Source organism: Nylanderia fulva, unplaced genomic scaffold (assembly GCF_048542155.1).
Source record: "Nylanderia fulva isolate GAGA-0341 unplaced genomic scaffold, ASM4854215v1 Scaffold1236, whole genome shotgun sequence".
In the NCBI taxonomy this organism is placed as follows: domain Eukaryota; kingdom Metazoa; phylum Arthropoda; class Insecta; order Hymenoptera; family Formicidae; genus Nylanderia; species Nylanderia fulva.
Genome location: NW_028189450.1, coordinates 1 through 19,369, shown reverse-complemented (window position 1 = coordinate 19,369; position 19,369 = coordinate 1). Strand labels below are relative to the sequence as shown.

The 19,369-nt window shown below is 30.2% G+C and overlaps 1 protein-coding gene and 3 pseudogenes across 2 annotated transcripts; all 4 read right to left on the bottom strand.

The window, feature by feature from the left end:
- Nucleotides 1-4,104: 4,104 nt before the first annotated feature.
- Nucleotides 4,105-4,758, bottom strand: LOC146724608 (diphthine methyltransferase-like; annotated as a pseudogene).
- A 1,528-nt stretch (nt 4,759-6,286) lies between these two features.
- LOC146724607 (uncharacterized) lies at nt 6,287-6,599 on the bottom strand. Its single transcript, XM_085479599.1, has one exon. It carries the CDS (start codon nt 6,587-6,589, stop codon nt 6,287-6,289), a length of 303 nt encoding a protein of 100 aa, XP_085335725.1. The 5' UTR covers nt 6,590-6,599.
- A 3,677-nt stretch (nt 6,600-10,276) lies between these two features.
- LOC146724606 (uncharacterized) lies at nt 10,277-12,657 on the bottom strand (annotated as a pseudogene). Its single transcript, XR_014924009.1, has 3 exons — nt 12,543-12,657; nt 10,704-11,944; nt 10,277-10,476 (listed from the first exon to the last, which is right to left on the bottom strand). The product of XR_014924009.1 is annotated as an uncharacterized LOC146724606 (transcript).
- A 1,850-nt stretch (nt 12,658-14,507) lies between these two features.
- Nucleotides 14,508-19,365, bottom strand: LOC146724605 (H(+)/Cl(-) exchange transporter 7-like; annotated as a pseudogene).
- Between the last annotated feature and the right edge of the window lie 4 nt (nt 19,366-19,369).

Below are 19,369 nucleotides of genomic sequence, written 5' to 3'. Positions count from 1 at the left end.
CATATAATAATGCAGATAGGCAAACCTAAGTAAAAATTAACGAAAATAAGCGAATTCACCAAAAAATTTCTAATTTTATTTATTTTTAAACCAATAACGCACTCGCTCATTTTTACTTAGGTCTGGTCTACAATAAGTCGTAATTCGGAAGAAACTTGACACTCATAGTTTATTATATCAAAAATAATCATCTGTGATTGGGCAATTCTTATGAATTACGAACTGCTATTGTACCAAGCCTTGGGTGCAGTCCCCTGGACTAATATTTGCAAAAAATAAGACTAAGAAAAGATTGACTGATCTTTCCGTGTAAAGCGGAGAGCACACAACCTTTTGCAAAACGCATTAGCTTACGCATAATACTCTTGATTGGTCTATAAACGTATGCATAAGAAATTCACAACCATCGATTTCTTATGCATATGCTTATGCCAGTGTGTGTTCCCCGCTTAACGCGTGTTCGCGTAAAACCCATCAGAGCGTTCCGCATTTTCTTTACTGCTGTTTTAAATCTTCGCGTATTTACGAGTGTACGCCGACTTTTGTGTGTGAAGTACTGAAAACGTAGCATAGGCAACATGGATAAATCTGGTAAGTTTTTATTGTTGATATTATTTTTAGTTTAGAATTTTCTACAAAAATATGTAAACAGCTGTGTCATTGCTCTTTTTATTTTTCGGATGAACCCCATATATTTTTTTGTTTGTATTTTTTTATTATTAAATCGTTTTTTAACAATAAAGATAAAAGGAACTACTTTTTAAATTTATAATTGATAGTCGATCTGCTTTATTTATTCTTCCGCTTTTGTAGAGAGCAATCATAGATATCAATAACTCCGAATCCCTTTAGATTATGCGTATTTTATGTCAGTTAATTATAGAACATTTATATAATATATGTTAAGACATTTACGTGAGTAATTTAAATCTCAAATCGGTACCATATGAGACCAACAAATTTGCGGGGGGGGGGTGACAAATACTCGCGTAACCATGCAATAAATTCACATCATTTCTCTTGGAATATTTTACCATAATAGAAAATATTATTGTAATCACGATACGCTGCTGCCGTTTTTAATGTACCATGTGCATTAGAAACATTCATTCCGCATAACTTGCGTAAAATAACGCGATTTTTAAAACAGGCGTAACAAAACTGCGGAACTCTCCGATGGTTCCGCGATAAACGCGTTACTGCGAAACTTTAGTCCTATGGTACACTACTGCACCCTTAAAAAGAGAAAAATGTTTCGAAGAAAAGTTTTTTCCGACTTATACGAGGTATTCTAAGAAAAGCTAAACTATAAGCACTGTTCTTTTATTTATACAATGCAGTTATTGAAAAACACAAATTATGTTGTTACCACGATAAAAGTCTTATTTTTTAATGGATATAAATAAAATGTTTGTATACCTATTTATTTATTGATAAAAAGTATGAAAGTGCTAATAGCACAAAATCACATAAACTCTGATAATTTTTCAAGAGTGCCAGATTTAATAGCAGCTATTAAAGGATCAATATTTTAAAAAATAACATATGTTTTGTGTGTGGGTGTGTGTGTGTTAGAAAAAGTTTTTACACATTTTCGTAAAAGAACATAATTTTGTATAAATTCAAATGCGCACTTTGAAAATATTTACCATATTAGTTTACATAACGTAAACGCCAATTTCACTTATTTCGAGTACTTAAATTACTGGTATCCCTATATTTAAGTACTCGAAAAAATTTAAATGATTAATGGCTATATTCTAAAAGGAATACACGTAATATCACACTTTTGATTATATCAAATAGAAAAATTGTCGGGACTTCAAAAATTCCTTTATTTATCGGTAACCCTTTGTATAACATTGGTAATTTATGTTTTCTTATTGGAAAGCTTCCAATAATGTTTTCCAGTAAAAACCAATAAAAGAGTATTCCTATCCAGATAGCGACGAATAATTCATTTTATCTTATTTGGATCGAATCATATTCTTCACTTGATTTCTCGCTATTATCTTATCTTTTTTTAAGATTTGGGTTTATACTTGGGAGCTTTTCAACAAAAATACATGTAAACACAATTGTCTATACAAATGGAGAAATTTAAATCTCAAAAATTATTTTATTTTTACCCCTATTTTATATGCTTATTATGCGATGTGCAGAAAAAATAGCAGAAAATCATAACGCATATATAACTATTTATATATTGCGCAAAATAAAAAATTATGTGCAAAAAAAAAAATAGTGGATATTCTGCCTAATTTTTTTTTTTAAAAAAAATTTTTTTTTTAAAAAAATTTTTTCCCCCCCTTTTTTTTTGGGGAAAATTTTTTTTTTTTTCCCCTTTTTTTTTTTAAAAAATTTTTTCCTTTTTTTTTTAAAAAATTTTTTTTTGGGGGAAAAATTTTTTAAAACCCCCTTTTTTTTCAAAAAAAATTTTCCCAAAAATTTTTTTTAAAAAAAATTTTTTTTTTTTAAAAAATTTTTTTTTTTTAAAAAATTTTAAAAAATTTTGGGTTTTTTTTTCCGGGGGTTTTAAAAAAAAAAAAAACAAAAAAAGGGAAAAAAAAAAAAAAATTTTTTTTCCCCTTTTTAAAAAAAATTAAAAATTTTAAATTTTTAAAATTTTTTAAAAATTTTTTTTTTAAAAAACCCAAAAAAAATTAAATTTTTTTTTAAAAAAAAATTTTTTTTTTTTAAAATTAAAAAAAAAATTTTTTGGGGGTTTTTTTTTTTTTTCGAAAAAATTTTTTTTTTTCCCCCCCCAAAAAAACCCCCAAAATTTTTAATTTTTTTTAAAAAAAAAAAAATTTTTTTTAAAAAAAAATTTTTTTTTTCCCCCCCAAAAAAAAATTTTTTTTTTTTCCAAAAAACAAAAAAAAAAGAAAAAAAATTTTTTTTTTTTAAAAAAAAAATTTTTTTGGGGTTTTTTAAAAAAGGGGCCAAAAATTTTTTTTAAATTTTTTTTTCCCAAAAAAACCTTTAAATTTTTTTTTAAAAATTTTTAATTTTTTTTTGGTTTTTTTTTTTTTTTTTAAAAAAGGGTTTTTTTAAAAAAAAAATTTTAAAAAAATTTTAAACTTTTTTTCCCCCCCCCTTTTTTTTTTGGAAAAAAAAAATTTTTTAAAAAAAAATTTTTTTTTTTTTTTTTTTAAAATTTTTTTAAAAAAAAACCCAAAAAAAAAAAATTTTTTTTTTTTTTAAAAAATTTTTTTTTTTTTTTTTTTAAAAAAAAAAAATTTTTTTTTTTTTTAAAATTTTTTTTTTAAAAAAAAGGAAAAAAAATTTTAAAAAAAAAAAGGTTTTTTTTTTTTTTTTGTTAAAAAAAGGGGAAAAAGGGGGGTTTTTTTTTTTTTAAAAAACCCCTTAAATTTTTTAAAAAATTTTAATTTTAAATTTTTTTTTTTTTTAAAAAAAAATTTAAAAATTTTTTTTTTGGGGGAAAAAATTAAAAATTTTTTTTTTTTTTTAAAAAAAAAAAAAACTTTTTAAAAAAAAAAAAAAATTTTAAAAAAAAAAAAAAAAAAGGGGGGGAAAAAAAATTTTTTTGGGGGCCCCCTTTTTTTAAAAAGGGTTTTTTTTTTTTAAATTTTTTTTTAAAAAAAAATTCGGGGTTTAAAAAATTTTTTTTTGGGGGGTTTTTTAAAAAAATTTTTTTAAAATTTTTTTAAAAAATTTTAAAATTTTTTTTTTTAAAAAAAATTATTTTTTAAAAATTTTTTTAACCCGAAATGATTAAATATGAGATTGTTTTTAATGAGGTTTTTATATAAAAAAATTTTCGAGATATGTAAAAGGTGTCCCAATTTAAATGTTTCTACGCAAATATCTCAAAAATATTAGAGATACGAAAAAAATGTTTTTCAAAAAAGGAGAAAGGTTATTTGACTTAAAAGGGGCACATAAATGGTGTCATTGGTTTGACCTTTGGGATTTTTCTTTTATAGGTCACATGAAAATCACTTTAAATTTTTTAAAAATGGAACCCCCTATTTTTTTTTTAAAACATATTCTTGTAGCTTATCTCGAGAGTTAAAACTCCTATAAATAACGTGTTTTATTCAAAAAAGCTATAATAATTATATATCGTGCGTATTACTATACCAGAATAAAAAATATTATCGTTGCAATAATCAAAGGCGACGATCACGCCTGGAACTCGTGTGCGGGTAACGTAAAATCTTTTATCAGTTGATTATTTTCGCGCCATGCAAAATGAGATATTCGTCCTTGACTATCGCTCACAGCGATACGCGGATTCGAATGAGAAGCGCAAGAGATGCATCCTCCAGTGGACCAATCCAACGACAATGCTATAACGTCATCGTCATTGTCGCCGATTCTTTCTTCGGCAATTAATTGCAATTTTGTTTCGCTCTCCTTCTCTTTCAGCTCGTAAACTCGCAAGTAGCCGTTGGAGTCGACAACGGCAAGCAATATTCGATTATCTTCAGTATGGGTCCACTTCATATCTAAGACACCTGAAGTGTCTATTCGTTTGCAATATTGTATTTTTCCACCGTCTGCCACCCGAAATAAGTAAATTCGTCCTGTCCGTTTACATTTTTCCTCCTTTGCATTTTCTTCCGCACCCTCTTTTTTTGAACCTTCTTTCCCTCTCAATTAATTTGTACGTTCCACATACTAATATATCTCGAAATGGTTCTGTGGGACACCACTCGACGGAATCTGCTGGGAATTCTGTATCGAACTCGTCCAAAGTGTAAAAAACTTCCTCCATTGCCATTTTTGTGAAAAAGTTGTTGTCTGAAACAAAAGGAATCGCAGACATCTTTTATTAAACTTATTGTCATATCGTCAACTGCTATATTTTATCTATACCCGAGTAGCAAACTGACGTCATTTTGACATTTAATGATGTCAATCGATGTCAAAATGACATACTTCCTACCTAGGTAATTAATTCAGTTTTTTATATTATATAAATAAAAGTGTACAAAGTTGTAAACAATTATATAAAAAATTTATAATAAAATTTAATTTTATTGGTATAATCTCTGGGTATTTTATTTTCATTAGTGAATTCTCTCTCATAATTATAATAATTTATAATACCTCACCTAGGTATACATAAAGTCAAGAAAAATTCAAATAATAAAATTCAAAAAATATAATTAGCAAATCTATTTTATTACAATTGATGGATCAAAGAAAAATATTTTCTAAATATTTAAAAAATATTTATATGTATATAAGAAAAAAATTATCTGTACACGATTGAGAAAAGTGAACATTTGTAGGGAGTGTATATATACATAAAGTTACAAAAATAAATAAAAATATATCTCATATTGGAATATAAATTTGCAATACAAATGTATCCGAAAGAAATATAATACTGGGTTTTTTTATTTATAAAGCAATTTTTTTAATAAAAAAAACTTTATTTACAAATAATATATATTTAAGTATAGGAACACATATTGTTTTGTACCATTCTTAAACATTACATATATGAGAAAAATTCTCTTACGCTTATCTCTTTAGATTTTAATTATACATTATATGAGTTATAAGGGATGAAACAGTCTATAATATCTAATTATCAGATAATATAAAAAATGTTTTATAAAAATTGTTATTTTTCATAATATATGTAAATAGAAATTAGTAATATTTTGTTTAATTTGTACTAAATTATTGATAAAATGAGGCTTTAAGTATATGGAAATACAATATTTTATGACAAAATTGTGTTTTGAACACATTATAAATTACTCATCGAGTGTACGCAGCTATTAATAGACTTTTGAGAATGATAAAATCGAGTTGTAATAAATAAATATTATCAATAAAACAAAAATAAGAAGCAATTTCCTAAAAATCGTAAATATGACATAACAAACTAAAAATAAGTTTACAGTAGACAAAAATAATGTTACGTTATATGTTCTTTGGCAGTGTTAATTACAACATATTTGTTTAATACAGAAAAAAATTACTATTTAATATTTCACTCATATGACAAGAGAAGTAAAAATATCCTTCTTATAAAATATCCTTACAGTGTTAAACCCAATTATAAAAATTCTCTTATTTTTCTAAGTAATTGCCTTATACACAATAAGTCATTTTTTTTCTTATAATACTTTAAATTTGGGTCAAAATTCGAGGTAGTATATAAATACTGTTTAATAATAAAATTTTTCCTTCATGTATAACAATATCAAGTATACCCTGGAAGAGAGTAATATACAATTGTTAGGATATTAAGTGTTTTGGAAATTTGGTTCAAAGATTATTTTAATATAAGAAACCTGTAATATTATTGGCACGCTTTCTTAGAGCTCTTTTTAGCTTCAACTCGACATTGTTTGATCAGACGAACACGCTTTTTTTTCAGATTACGTTCAACCTTTGGCATCGTCTTGCAAAGCTTTCTGCCTGTGTAAAAGGGGTTGAGATCGCGACCCAATTGTTCTATGACGCGCAATAATTTTATATACTTTGATTGAGCAGGAACAGAAGGCACAGTCTGCTGCGCAGGTGTTGAATTAGGTACCGGTTCCATGATCTTCGCAGTAACCCCTACGTTTTTGCGCTGCTTCACCATCTCTCTTTTGTGCATGTTGTTCTTATTTTAATTACCTTGTAAGAAACAATCGAGTGAGATAATCTATGAATCTGAGTTTGGAATTCCTACTGACCAGAAATTTCATTTCCATTTTTTTTTTTTTTTAAGCAAAAAGTCAGTGAATCGCAAAACTTAGCTAAGGCCTCTGTGCACAAAGGAGAAAATACGAAGACTAAATTTAAATGTTAAGATTAAGAATTATTTTAAAATAATAAAATCGAAAAAACTAATATATAAGTCAAATTCGGTTCTTACCAGCTTTAGCCTTTACTGGTTCTTTATATTTTTATATCAGTTTTCATAAGGAAAAATTGTTTTTTATTAAATTTTATATTGGTGTGTTCTACGAACCTTAATAATCCTTTTGCCGTATTGTTGAAACACGATGAGTAGCTGATGATTGTAAAAATTGATAAATATACAGTTGTGTATGAACGTGGTTAGCAGCATAAAATAGTGGTCTCAAAAAAGTCAAATGTAGGAATTTTTCATGAAGATATAGGGAATTTTCTAACAAAACCCCATTAGAAAAAAAAATGACACATTGGTTATAGCAGAGAGAAAGAGAGAGTGGCCAGGCCGGCGTTTGGTGTTCCCGGGGTTTTTACGGGACTGCTTGAAGCGCCCCCGCACCCGTTTTAATATCGGAACAACGGCAACACCCATTTTTGGCAGGGTCGATAAAGTTTGTATTTGGTGCGATCCGTGCTACGCCCATAATTTTCGTGTTAACACGTATTCACGTATTCATTCGTATATGTGCGATCTTTTATCTTTATTTATTATCTATATATATATATGGTATTTATATAATTTTGTATAAACTAAATATAATTATTAAATATATTATATTGTATATGTGTAATGAAAATTATAATCTTTTTAATTAAAATAAAAGAACGATTAATTGTTCGACCACCTGGATTTTGGAATGTTAATTTTTAATATATATTATTAATTTTTTTTTTAATATTTATCGCCGTTCTTTTAATATGAAGTGCCATGTCAACGTGCAATAATGTCCCAATTATTTAAATTTTCCCCATGCCTAATTTTATCATGCCGGAAAGAACGTCAAGTAGCTGCTTAGCCGAGCAACTAAGATGACGAGCTAAAAATCGTGGACATTTCAAGTTCAAACCCCTGCCTTTTTCAGTTTTTTTTTTTCATTTTTTTCAAATAAGTTTTTATGGATAAATGGGGTAATAATCAATATATCATTATTTGATAATTTTTTTGTAAGGGGAACAAAATAAATTATTTTTATTCTGCAAGGAATTTAATTATTAATGCAAACGCCCACACACATAATTTAGATATTAAATTTTTTTTTTAGTTCAAATGTTTCTTGCAATTTGTATACGACAATCAGTCCACTCGCTGTGCCACAGATTGCATCGCATAATACGCTCAGAGTTTAATACGATAGAGATCGCTTTACGCTGTTTTTCCTTGAAATAAATAAATTTTACGTGTTGTGTACGCGTGTTTTAGTAATTTTGTTTCTTTCATATTAATTTTAACTAAAATTTAGTTTTTTAATTAAGATTATTTTAGTGTTAGTTGTTTATTTGTTAGTGTCCTGTTTTCTTTAATTCGCATTTTTTAATTTCCTTTTTTTGGTGTTGGTGCTATTATTATTTTTATTTTAAAAATGTCGAGTAAACACCGGTTTTACGATAATGTGTGTTTTTAAAATTGCACAAATATTAGGACAAAGATGGAAACGTTTATTTCGATTTCCATTACAAACGGGTGCGAGACATGATTTATGGTTACGCAATAGTGGTGAGTTTATAAATTGATTTACTTATTTATATCAATTATAATATATATTGAATATAATATATGAAACAAATATATAAATATTCTTTGTTTTTTTTAATAAAATATGTCAGATATTATGTATGTTTACGTATGGTTTACGTTGAAGTGTTTTTTTTGCCGCGTTTTTCTGATCTCGCCGAACGGTTCGCGAATCCTGTGCGAATAAAAAACGATGCGCGTGTGTGTGCGTGCGATTGTGATGTCAGTTCAGTTGTCTTCAACGCTTGACGAGAGAAGAGGTCTCGAACTGCTGTAAGTTTAAAAACATATTTTTGTATAACACATTAGAACGATTTTATATTATTTTTTTGTCTAGAAAACGTTTATTAATAACCGTTATGAAAACGATCTCGACGACGGTCGTCACCGGCATCGTCGCCGTCGTAAAGATCGTTTTCATAACGGTTATTAATATAACGTTTTCTAGACAAAAACAATAAAATAAAATCGTTCTAATGTGTTATACAAAATATGTTTTTTTAAACTTACAGCAGTTCGGGACCTCTTCTCTCGTCAAGCGTTGAAGACGAACTGAAACGATCATCACAATCGCACGCAACACACACGCGCATCGTTTTTTATTCGCCAAGGATCGCGAACCCTTCGGCGAGATCAGAAAAACGCGGCAAAAAACACTTCAACGTAATCCATACGTAAACATACATAATATCTGACATATTTTTTTAAAAAAAAACAAAGAATATATATATATATATTTGTTTCATATATCATTCAATATATATTATATATTGATATAAATAAGTAAATCAATTTTAAAACTCACCACTATTGCATAACCCTAAATCATGTTCTCGCACCTGTTTGTAATGGAAATCGAAATAAACGTTTTCCATCTTTTGTTCCTAATATTTGTGGGAATTTAAAAAAATACACACATTTATCGTAAAACCGGTGTTTACTCGACTTGTAAGATAAAAAATAATTAGCACCAACAAAAAAAAAAAAAAGAAAATTAAAAAAAGCGAAATTAAAGAAAACGGACACTAACAAATAAACAACTAACACTAAAATAATCTTAATTAAAAAACTAATTATAGTTAAAATTAAATATGAAAGAAACCCAAAAATACTAAACACGCGTACACAACACGTAAAATTTTTATTTCAAGGAAAAAAGCGTAAAGCGATCTCTATCGTATTATAACTCTGAGCGTATTATGCGATGCAATCTGTGGCACAGCGAGTGGACTGATTGTCGTATACAAATTGCAAGAAACATTTGAACTAAAAAAAATTGAAAATCTAATATATGTGTGGGCGTTTGCATTAATAATTAAATTCCTTGCAGAATTAAAAAATAATTTATTTTGTTCCATTACAAAAAAATTATCAAATAATGAATATTGATTATTACCACATTTATACCACATAATAACTTATTTTTAAAAAGTGAAAAAAAAATCTGAAAAAGGCAGGGGTTTGAACTTGAAATGTCCACGATTTCAGCTCGTCATCTTAAATTAGTTGCTCGGCTACGCATGCTACTTGACGTTTTTTTATACCGGCATGAACATAGGCAGGAAATTTAAATAATTGACATATGCACGTGACATTGCACTTCATATTAATAGAAGCGGCGATATAAAATTAAATATAATATAATATATATTAAAAATTACATTCCAAAATCCAGGTGGTCGAACAATTAATCGTTCTTTTTATTTTAATTAAAATAGATTTATATATTTCATTACACATATACATATTATTATATTTTAATAATTATTTTAGTTTTATACAAAATTTTAATAAATACATTATATATATATATATATAAATAAAGATAAAAGATCGCACATATACAGAATGAATACGTGATTGGTTAACCGAAAATTATGGCGTAGCCGGACTCGCACCAAATACAAACTTTATCGACCCTGCCAGAAATGGGTGTGCAGTTAGTTCCGATATTAAAAACGGGTGCGAGGGCGCTTCAAGCATCCCGTAAAAACGGTAACACCAAACGCCGGCCTGGCCGCTCTCATCTTTCTCTCTGGTTATGAATATAAAGATTTTCGGGACTTTCAAATTCCCTATTTAACCGCCAATCGCATAAAATTACGTATATTTGTGTTTTTTCTAAAATGTCTTTTTAATGTTATTGATGACCCCTTTTAAGTATTTTTTTCTTTACTTTTTATCAACAAAATAAACTGATATACAAAATTTTATTTATATCCATAAAAAAAATGTTTAAACCTTTCCTTTTTTCAACCAATTTTCGTTTTCTCAATAATGGAACTTTAAAAAAATAAAAAACTGATTAGCGGGGAACGGGGGGGTGGTGGCGGAGGCGGTGGCTGAATCTCGCTCATCTTGCTCAGCACCTGCGGCGGATCGTTCAGCTTCGTGTCGTGGGTCTCGTTTAGTTTAGCCAGCTCGGTCAGCTTCGCCATCTCGTTCGCCATCTTCGAGTATTCCGGCGACATCTTGGCATGTCGTTCTGGCATGCTCGTCTGCATCTTCATCATCTCACTCATCTTCGTCTTCTCGTTTATCTTCGCGATTCTCCTTCGCCATCTCGCTGATCTGCGCGATCTCGTTCAGTTTTGTTATGTCGTTACTCGTATACTTGGCCATCTCCGTCATCTTTACCATCTCGTTCAGCTTCGCCAGTTCGTTATTCTCTGCAAACCCCGTGATCTTTGCCATCTGCGAATCTTCATCATCTCGTTCATCTTCGCCATCTCGTTGATCTTGATGTCATTGTACTTGGCCATTTCAGGGAAAACTTCACCATCTCGTTCATCTTGGCGATCTCCTGAATCTTCATATACTCCGTAGTCTTGGCATACTCTGCCATCTTCTCCATCTCGTATCTCTTCGCCATGTCCTGCACTCTTATTTAATTCAGAATTCATCTTGCTGAATTCCGCCAGTTGAGCCATTTGAACTATGGTTCAGGTACTTTTCCCCTTTCCATCATTTGCTTCAGCTCCGCAGATATCTTATTCATATTTATCTCGGACATTTGGCTACGTGGCGGGATCCGGAGGTGGCATCTTGGACAGCTCCGCGATTTTAGAAAATCTCCCTCGCGAGATTCTCATCCAGACAACGCTTTTTCTTGGCACGATGCCTGGCCATTCGCTGAGCCTCTTGCATCCTCCTCAATGCCGCTTGCTCCTCATCTCCTTAGCTCTGGCGTTCTTCATTATCTCTGCAGTATATAATCTAACAGCACGTTCCTCTCCTCTTTCTGACATCTATAATTAGATAATAATCGCATTTCCCTCACTGTCTTACCATAAAATTAGCTTTCCAGGCATTAAGCACAACGCACTGACACAAGTGGCATTGGACATGTCCTTTATGCTCTCTATCATTCTGAATCTCCAAATGGAGCCTGTGGACATCCAAATCCAGTTGATTCCACTCTCCGCTTGGCTTATTTGGCAGCTCAATTACAGCTGTAGTCCATGTTTACCACATATATGTAAAAAAAATTTAATAACAGCTTTCAATAGTCTTTCAATAGTCTTTTAATAGTCAGGAATCCATCTAAAACAGACAAACGACAATCGCGTTAGAGTAATATACAGAAATGTCACATTAAAACTTTATATACATCTTAATATAGAACAAAATACACAGAACAAAACTAAGGACATTTTATTATATAATTAAGACCCAAATTATTTATTAAGCCCGCTAAGAATTCGATTGATTCAGCCGTAATTGAAAACCGATAATATATAATTCGCAACTGAGCCATCGCATATACATAGATAGATACACGATCGGCCTGGCTATTAAAAATACTTGACGCCAGACATTACCGTTGTCTCTTGATGACACGACAGAAAATAGTTAATAAAAATGTGCTCGCGAGTGAGAATTCTAACCAATCTTTTTCGCAAGAGAGTCGGAGTAAAGGATACTAAACAGTGTCCAAAAAAAACAGAGTTTAAACAAAAGTGTTTTTTCCTACCAAAACAAATCTGCAAATTGCAAGCCGGAGGAAGATTTATCGTGCTATCAGTGCAATACAAAAACCAACCGAATTTCCGATGTAGAAAAAAGACGATGCGAGAGAGAGAGAAATGATAGGAACCACAGACTCTGATGTCGGAGAGTATATAGCGACGATTATGCGCACATGGTCGGACGCTCCAACAAGATACGTGTCGCTGAGTCCTCCGGCCGAAAAGAAGACGCTGCGCGTCGCACAGGCTGCGCATGCGCGGTGCGCTAAGCCCCGCCCACTTGCCGCTCGCCCCGCCCACCCGCGCGCGTCACTGATAACAATGGCGGATGGCGTTCCGGCTCAGCCGATCCGCTCGAGACGCACAATCTCCTTCTTTTCTTGTTCCTTTCTGGTTTAAACTGGTTAACTCTTAGTTCGACGAGACGCACAATCAACTCACCCTGGCCGAGAAATTCGCAGGAAAGATTCTTTTTCCTCCAAGTCCGAGGACGATAACAACGCGCGCGAAGGGGGCCCTCGAGATCGGCCGACGCACTCTCGCTATGTAAGATTTTCGCTCGGCGGGTTGCTCTTTAAGGGCCAAGCGGGTCGTCGCAGCCGATAGGCTGCGTGTGACGTGGTCGCGTTTATTGACCATATAACCCCTTCCCGACGTGTCGTCGTCTGCGACTTTACGACAGACAGTGTGTATACGTATACGAACTATTGACCGCCCGCGCCTCCCTCGAATTATTTGCCCGACCTGACCCGAGGAGCCGCTTCGAGAGGAAAGAAAGGGACGCGCGTCGTCTTGAAATCCTATATACGACGTTGCATTGTTTCGCCAAGGAACAGGCCTATGGCGGTCTTATGTTTTGTATAAGGGGAAGATGATTGGGAGAATCTGAGGATAACGTAGAATGGGATGAAATGGCGAAAATTGTATTATTTTTATTAATATGTTATTTGACATGATCGTCTATTCTGATAAAACTTGGTAAAGGTAAGTATTTTAAAGGGGAATAAGTTTGAAAGATGATTTTTATAAATTTATGTCAATTCTTAGAAAATAGACCTACGGTTAGAAAAAAACCAATTTTGAATTTTTTTAATATAATTTACTATTTTCTCTTTTAAGTTTTTCATAGAGGATTTTAAAGTTTAAAATATCAGTATAAAAATTAATAGTTTGCAGATGTCAAAATTATAAGAAATAGATCTGTGTTGGAAATTTTAAAGATTTGTTATCTTAGAATTAAAAGTCTTATTAAAAAATTTAAAATATCTTTAAAAATTGACAGACTGCTTACTACAAATTTAAAATCCTTTAAAAAAAAAATCAAGTTACACGGGGACTTCCAAAAGGAATTTTCAAGAGTTAGTTTTTATATTATTATTTAGCCACTACTAGATGTAAACAAGTAACAATAATTAAAGATCAATATTTTCTGATTTTTTGTATGGCTAATAAAATCACTACCTCTTTAACTTAATGTTGTTACTCAGAAAAGAAGTTCTAGCTCCTGAAGTGTTCCCCCCACCTTTGTTTATATACTTTTTTTTTTTATCCTTTAGGTGTGAGAAATTTTTTCCCTTAAATTTTTAATCTTATCTTTTAGAACACATATATATATATATATATAGCTTTTGTCAAACCCAAAAAATATGTTGATATTCTTTCACGATATATATTTATATCAAAAATATATTTATTTTTATTTAATCGTTTTTACTTTAATATACAGATCTGTTTCTACACAGTCTTGACATGCATTTATGAATAATTTTGTAAAATTCAATTGCGGTACTATATCATTCGAGTATAGTTGAGGTTTAATGAAAATTACACAAGTGTACAAAAAATAAATAATTATATTGTGCATTGTACAACAGAATACTTTGTTTCAGGTTATATGTCTTAGAACAATGATATAACAAAGTTATAATATTAAGACAACTTGAGGGAAATAGTATTGTCTATGAATTAAAAATTATCAAAGTTACTTAACATGTATATATCATCATACGAATACTATTTTTCTCTTACTATTAGTTATTCTTCCTGTATATCTCTTTTTTAAACTTTGGTCATGGCTTGGATGGCAATTGTTCCAAAAATTTTTGGGTTAAAGGTTTCCCCCAAAAATTCCGCGTACTTTAAAATACTTTATTTTTTAGAAGTATATTAACTGGGAAGGGCAATATCAGACCTCGAAATGAATAAGAATTTATCTCAGCCTAAAAAAGTTTATACAGTTAAATTTTTAAGAATGTTAAATGCTGTGATATTTAAAAAAAAATCCCCCAAATTTTATTTGATCGCACTTGGTGGATAAACAAAGGGAAAAAATCCATTGAACGTAACGCAAATTTTTAAAAATTTCAACCCAAAATGTCCCACATTTTTGACAGTTTTTTAAAACGACCTGGAAAAGACCATTATCTCACTTGCATAAATTTTTATTTTACAGGTTGGTGGCGGTTCCCCTGGGAAATAACGGGGAAACCCAAAAAAAAAACCATCCGAGTATGAATATATAAATTCCCTAAAAAAAAGTAAATATTTTAAATGAAAATATAATAAAGACGTGATAGGATAGCCCCGGTACATAAGGCGTTAAATTATTAACAAATATTAAGGTTTAAATATTTAAAATCAAATGAAAAAAAAATAATAAAGAAAATAAAATTTTAATTTTAACGGGGTACGTTTCGCTTTTTTAGCCACTTCAGCGGCAAAAAAGTAATAAATAATGAGATTTAAATATAATTGTAAATGTTTTTTTATTTAAAAAATATGTGTATCTAACTATGTAATTACATTTCAATATACTTAAACCTGCCTCATTAAAGAAATCGCCGACCCATTTAGCCATTATGAGAACTATTATGACTGGGAAACCCCAAATAAATTTTCCCTTTGGGGCGCTTCTATCCCAAAATTGCAGTTAAAAATTATCGTCATTTTGACTACCCCTCCAATTTTGCAGCAGCGCCTAATAAAGCGTATTTGCCAGGATCCAATAATTTTATGAAAAATGAAAACAGGGATAATATTTTAAAAGTATTTTAATTTTAAATTTTAAATTTTCAGGCGTCCGATAGGAAAAAAACTGAAACTGATCAGCTGCATTTTTTAAGCATGCAGGGATTTGGGAAAACCCAAAATTGTGTTTGGGGAAAAGGAAAAATCTGCAGTTTTTAAAGGATATAAATAAAAAAGTTTTTTATAACCGTTTATTTTTTTGAAAAAGTAATGAAAAAAGTTTCAATAATCACATAAAAAACACAAAAGACTAATATATTTTCAACAGCGCTAGATTTAATAGCAGCTATAAAAGTATCGTCAATAACATTAAACATGACATGTTAGAAAAAGTTTTTACGAGTTTTCGTAAAAGAATAGAATTTTGTACAAATTCAAATAGTGTACACTTCGAAAATATTTATCATTAGTTTACATATGTGATTATTAGCACCTTTTTTATTACTTTTTTCCAATAAAATAAACTGGTATACAAACCTTATTTATATCCATAAAAAACTGTAGACTTTGCTCTTCTCAACACAATTTTGTTTTCTCAATAACTGCATGCATTAAAAAATGACAGCTGATTAGTAGTTTCAGCAATTTCCTATGGAACATTCTGTACTTTCAGTTTTTATAATTTCCTTACACAATCTGGGCAAATCCTCGAAAGGGCCGACCCAATTAATCTACCCCATGCGGCTCCAATCAGTAAGGAGGGAATGAAGAGGCCGCTTGACATCGATAGGCCGAAAGTAGCGGCAGCAAGGAAGAAATATAGAATAACGAAGATGGCCAATGTTATGTCACTGTGAGATCCTGCAAGCATATGCATGTAACATATATAATATAATAAGAAAAGTTTAGAGGTACACTTGCCTATTATATTTATAATTTGTATTTTTAACAGAACCTCGCTAACCTTTCCAGAAAGTTTTTTGTTATGAATCAAGTTAGTCTAGTCATACTTATATTTATGACTGGTTTCTAATAAAAGAATTCACAGAAATATCAATAGTAAATATGATGTAAATATGCATCTATTTATTTCTGTCCTTTCTCAAGAGTGGATAAGAGATATAAATATTTATTATTACTAATTAATATATTAGTAGAAAAATGACAACTTGCAAAAATGATCATTAAAACCTAAGATGCATTTTTTTTCATAAAAAGAAAATTCAACAATTTTTTGTTAAACATGTTAGATTGAAGTTAATGTTATTTTACTTCAATTTTCTTTAGTTTTGTATTATAAAAATAATCATTTAAATAAATAATATAAATAATAATAATCATAAATGATTAATAAATATAAAAAAAATTAAGGCTTGCTGCAGTCATGTTGGATTGTCAGTAGCAAGATTATATACCATTTTTAGATAAAAAGAGATATTTTGATGAAACACAACTTCAGATGGCTTTCATCAAAATAATTTTTTATTTCGAATTGGCATCTAACTGAATATTTTACAAGATATTTGCATTTTATGTCAAAAAATTGTTAACTTTTAACCTTTATAATTCAAAAGTACTTACTGAAAATATACTTTATTATATTGTTTTGGAAAACTCGAGATAAGCTATAAGAATATGTAATAAAAAACAAGGAGTTCCATTTAAGAAATTGAAGGTGACCGTGAAATGACCTCTAAATTTGACCCTTTGGTCAAAGTCAAGGTCATTATCAAGTGCTTTATTTTGAGCCCTTCAATTTTTGTATTTAATATTTTTTCATAGAACCACTATTTTGGAGATAATTGCCGAACTTTTGAACCACCCTATGTATCACCTTAATTATACATATTTATTATTGCTTATCGAGTGCATCGTACCTTTAGGATCGTGAAATAATGATCGTACACTGCTTTCCGGTGTTTGAAACCATAACGAGGCGACGGCACTGTATTGTCCTTCCGCGCAATACATTTGAACTGGAAATTTGGTAGGATCGTTACCTAATGGTTTACAATCATTGATAAAGTATATCATCAAGGAGCCCATTGTCGCGCTTAATATCGCCACCACAGGAGAGCTTCAATTACTTTTAGCCACTTTGCGTCACGAATCGCAAACGGAAGCAAGTGATCTTGTAATTGACATGATTCCAAAGAGCGCCGAGCAATCCGCCGAACGTGCCTACTATCATGAACAGAGGAATCTCGTAAATTTGATATGGAATCGACTCGAATTTTCCTAGATTCAACAAGCCTGGATAAGAGAGATCTCCCAAGTGTCCGTGATACGCGCTCAAGATCACGTTTAAAGTGAATGTGGTAATCATGCTGGCAAAAAATGTCCTCCATGTGAGACTCTGATTGAAAAAGCTAGTTCCTCTTCTATACTAACAAGACTCCACCTGAAAAATTTAAAAAATTATAGGATATGTACAATAATATTATATATAGATGTCATATTTTTACTTTCGCATAGATTTTTCAAAAACCAAGATTTCGAAAAATATTTCATACAAAAGTTATGTAGAAGTTATAAAACATACTTTTGATCAATATTATAATTTATTTTATTGACAAAAAGTTGCAATGTATAACTGCATACCTTTTTAAAATCACTGTTTTTTTTACATCAATTGATTTATCTTACTATTCTATGCAGAAAATTATTAAGATTATAGAAAAATGAGTATTATAAGATATTTTTTTTGTTTTATCAAAATATATCAGAGAGAATAACAAAGCTATCTTCTAAATCATTGATCCTTTTAACTATTTCACTCTTAATTTTTTCAAATATTAGAATTCGATTTATATAAGAATAATGGGTCTGTTTGAAAAAGTAATGACGTTCTCGAAATTTGAAAAACTAATCAGCTGTCATTTTTTAATGCATGCAGTTATTGAGAAAACAAAAAATTATATTGGAAAGAGGAAAGTCTAAAATTTTTTTAATGGATATAAATAAATGTTTGTATACTAGTTTATTTTATTGATAAAAAGTAATGAAAAAGTGCTAATAATCACAAAATCACATAAACTAATAATACATATTTTTAACAGTGCCAGATTTAATAGCAGCTATTAAAAGGATCCTCAATAACATTAAAAATGACATGTTAGAAAAAGTTTTCACTAGTTTTCGTAAAAGAACAGAATTTTGTATAAATTCAAATAGTGTGCACTTCGAAAATATTTATTAGCTTACATATGTGATTATTAGCATTTTTTAATTACTTTTTTTCAATAAAATAAATTGGTATATAAACATTTTATTTATATCCATTAAAAACTGTAGACTTTCTTCTTTTCAACACAAATTTTGTTTTTTTCAATAACTGCAGCATTAAAAAATGACAGCTGATCAGTTTCAGCAATTTTCTATCGGACATTCTGTATATTATATTTACCAATTGGTGCTCCGAAAGCCGCTGATACTCCGGATGCGGCGCCCCCGGCCACGAAATCTCGTTTCTCGTGATCCTCTCTAAAATATTCGAAAATATTCAAATCCTTCCTAAAAGTGGTGCTTTTACCCTGAGAAATTCCTGCAGCCACAATAGCGCCAGAATGAATCATAGGACCTTCCTGCACGAAAAATTCATGAGATATCAAAGATAATAAATGAAGAGTGTTTACAAGCAGACTGCTTACCTTCCCTCCGGCTTAAACCTCCAATTACGGTACAAATTAACGCCGATAGTTTTCACAGCCAAGTTTAATGCGTAAAGACTCGTGGTATTTTAACTCCATTCAAGTAACATTTATTGTGGAATACCACTCCCCGCAGCAACAGGTTCAATGTAGGCTACTAGAATGGCACCTATCAAAACTGGTACCATATTTAGCACCAGCCATATCATATATGGTAACCACATACAATTTTCTACCACACATTGATCCACATCTATCATTGATGTAAGAAATGTGCATTATTTTTAGGGTACATCATACAACACGTATTGCAGATAATGAAAAAGTAAATGTAACGTACACTTCTTAGCCAGCTGTACTTTACGCTGGACAATTCTTCTAAT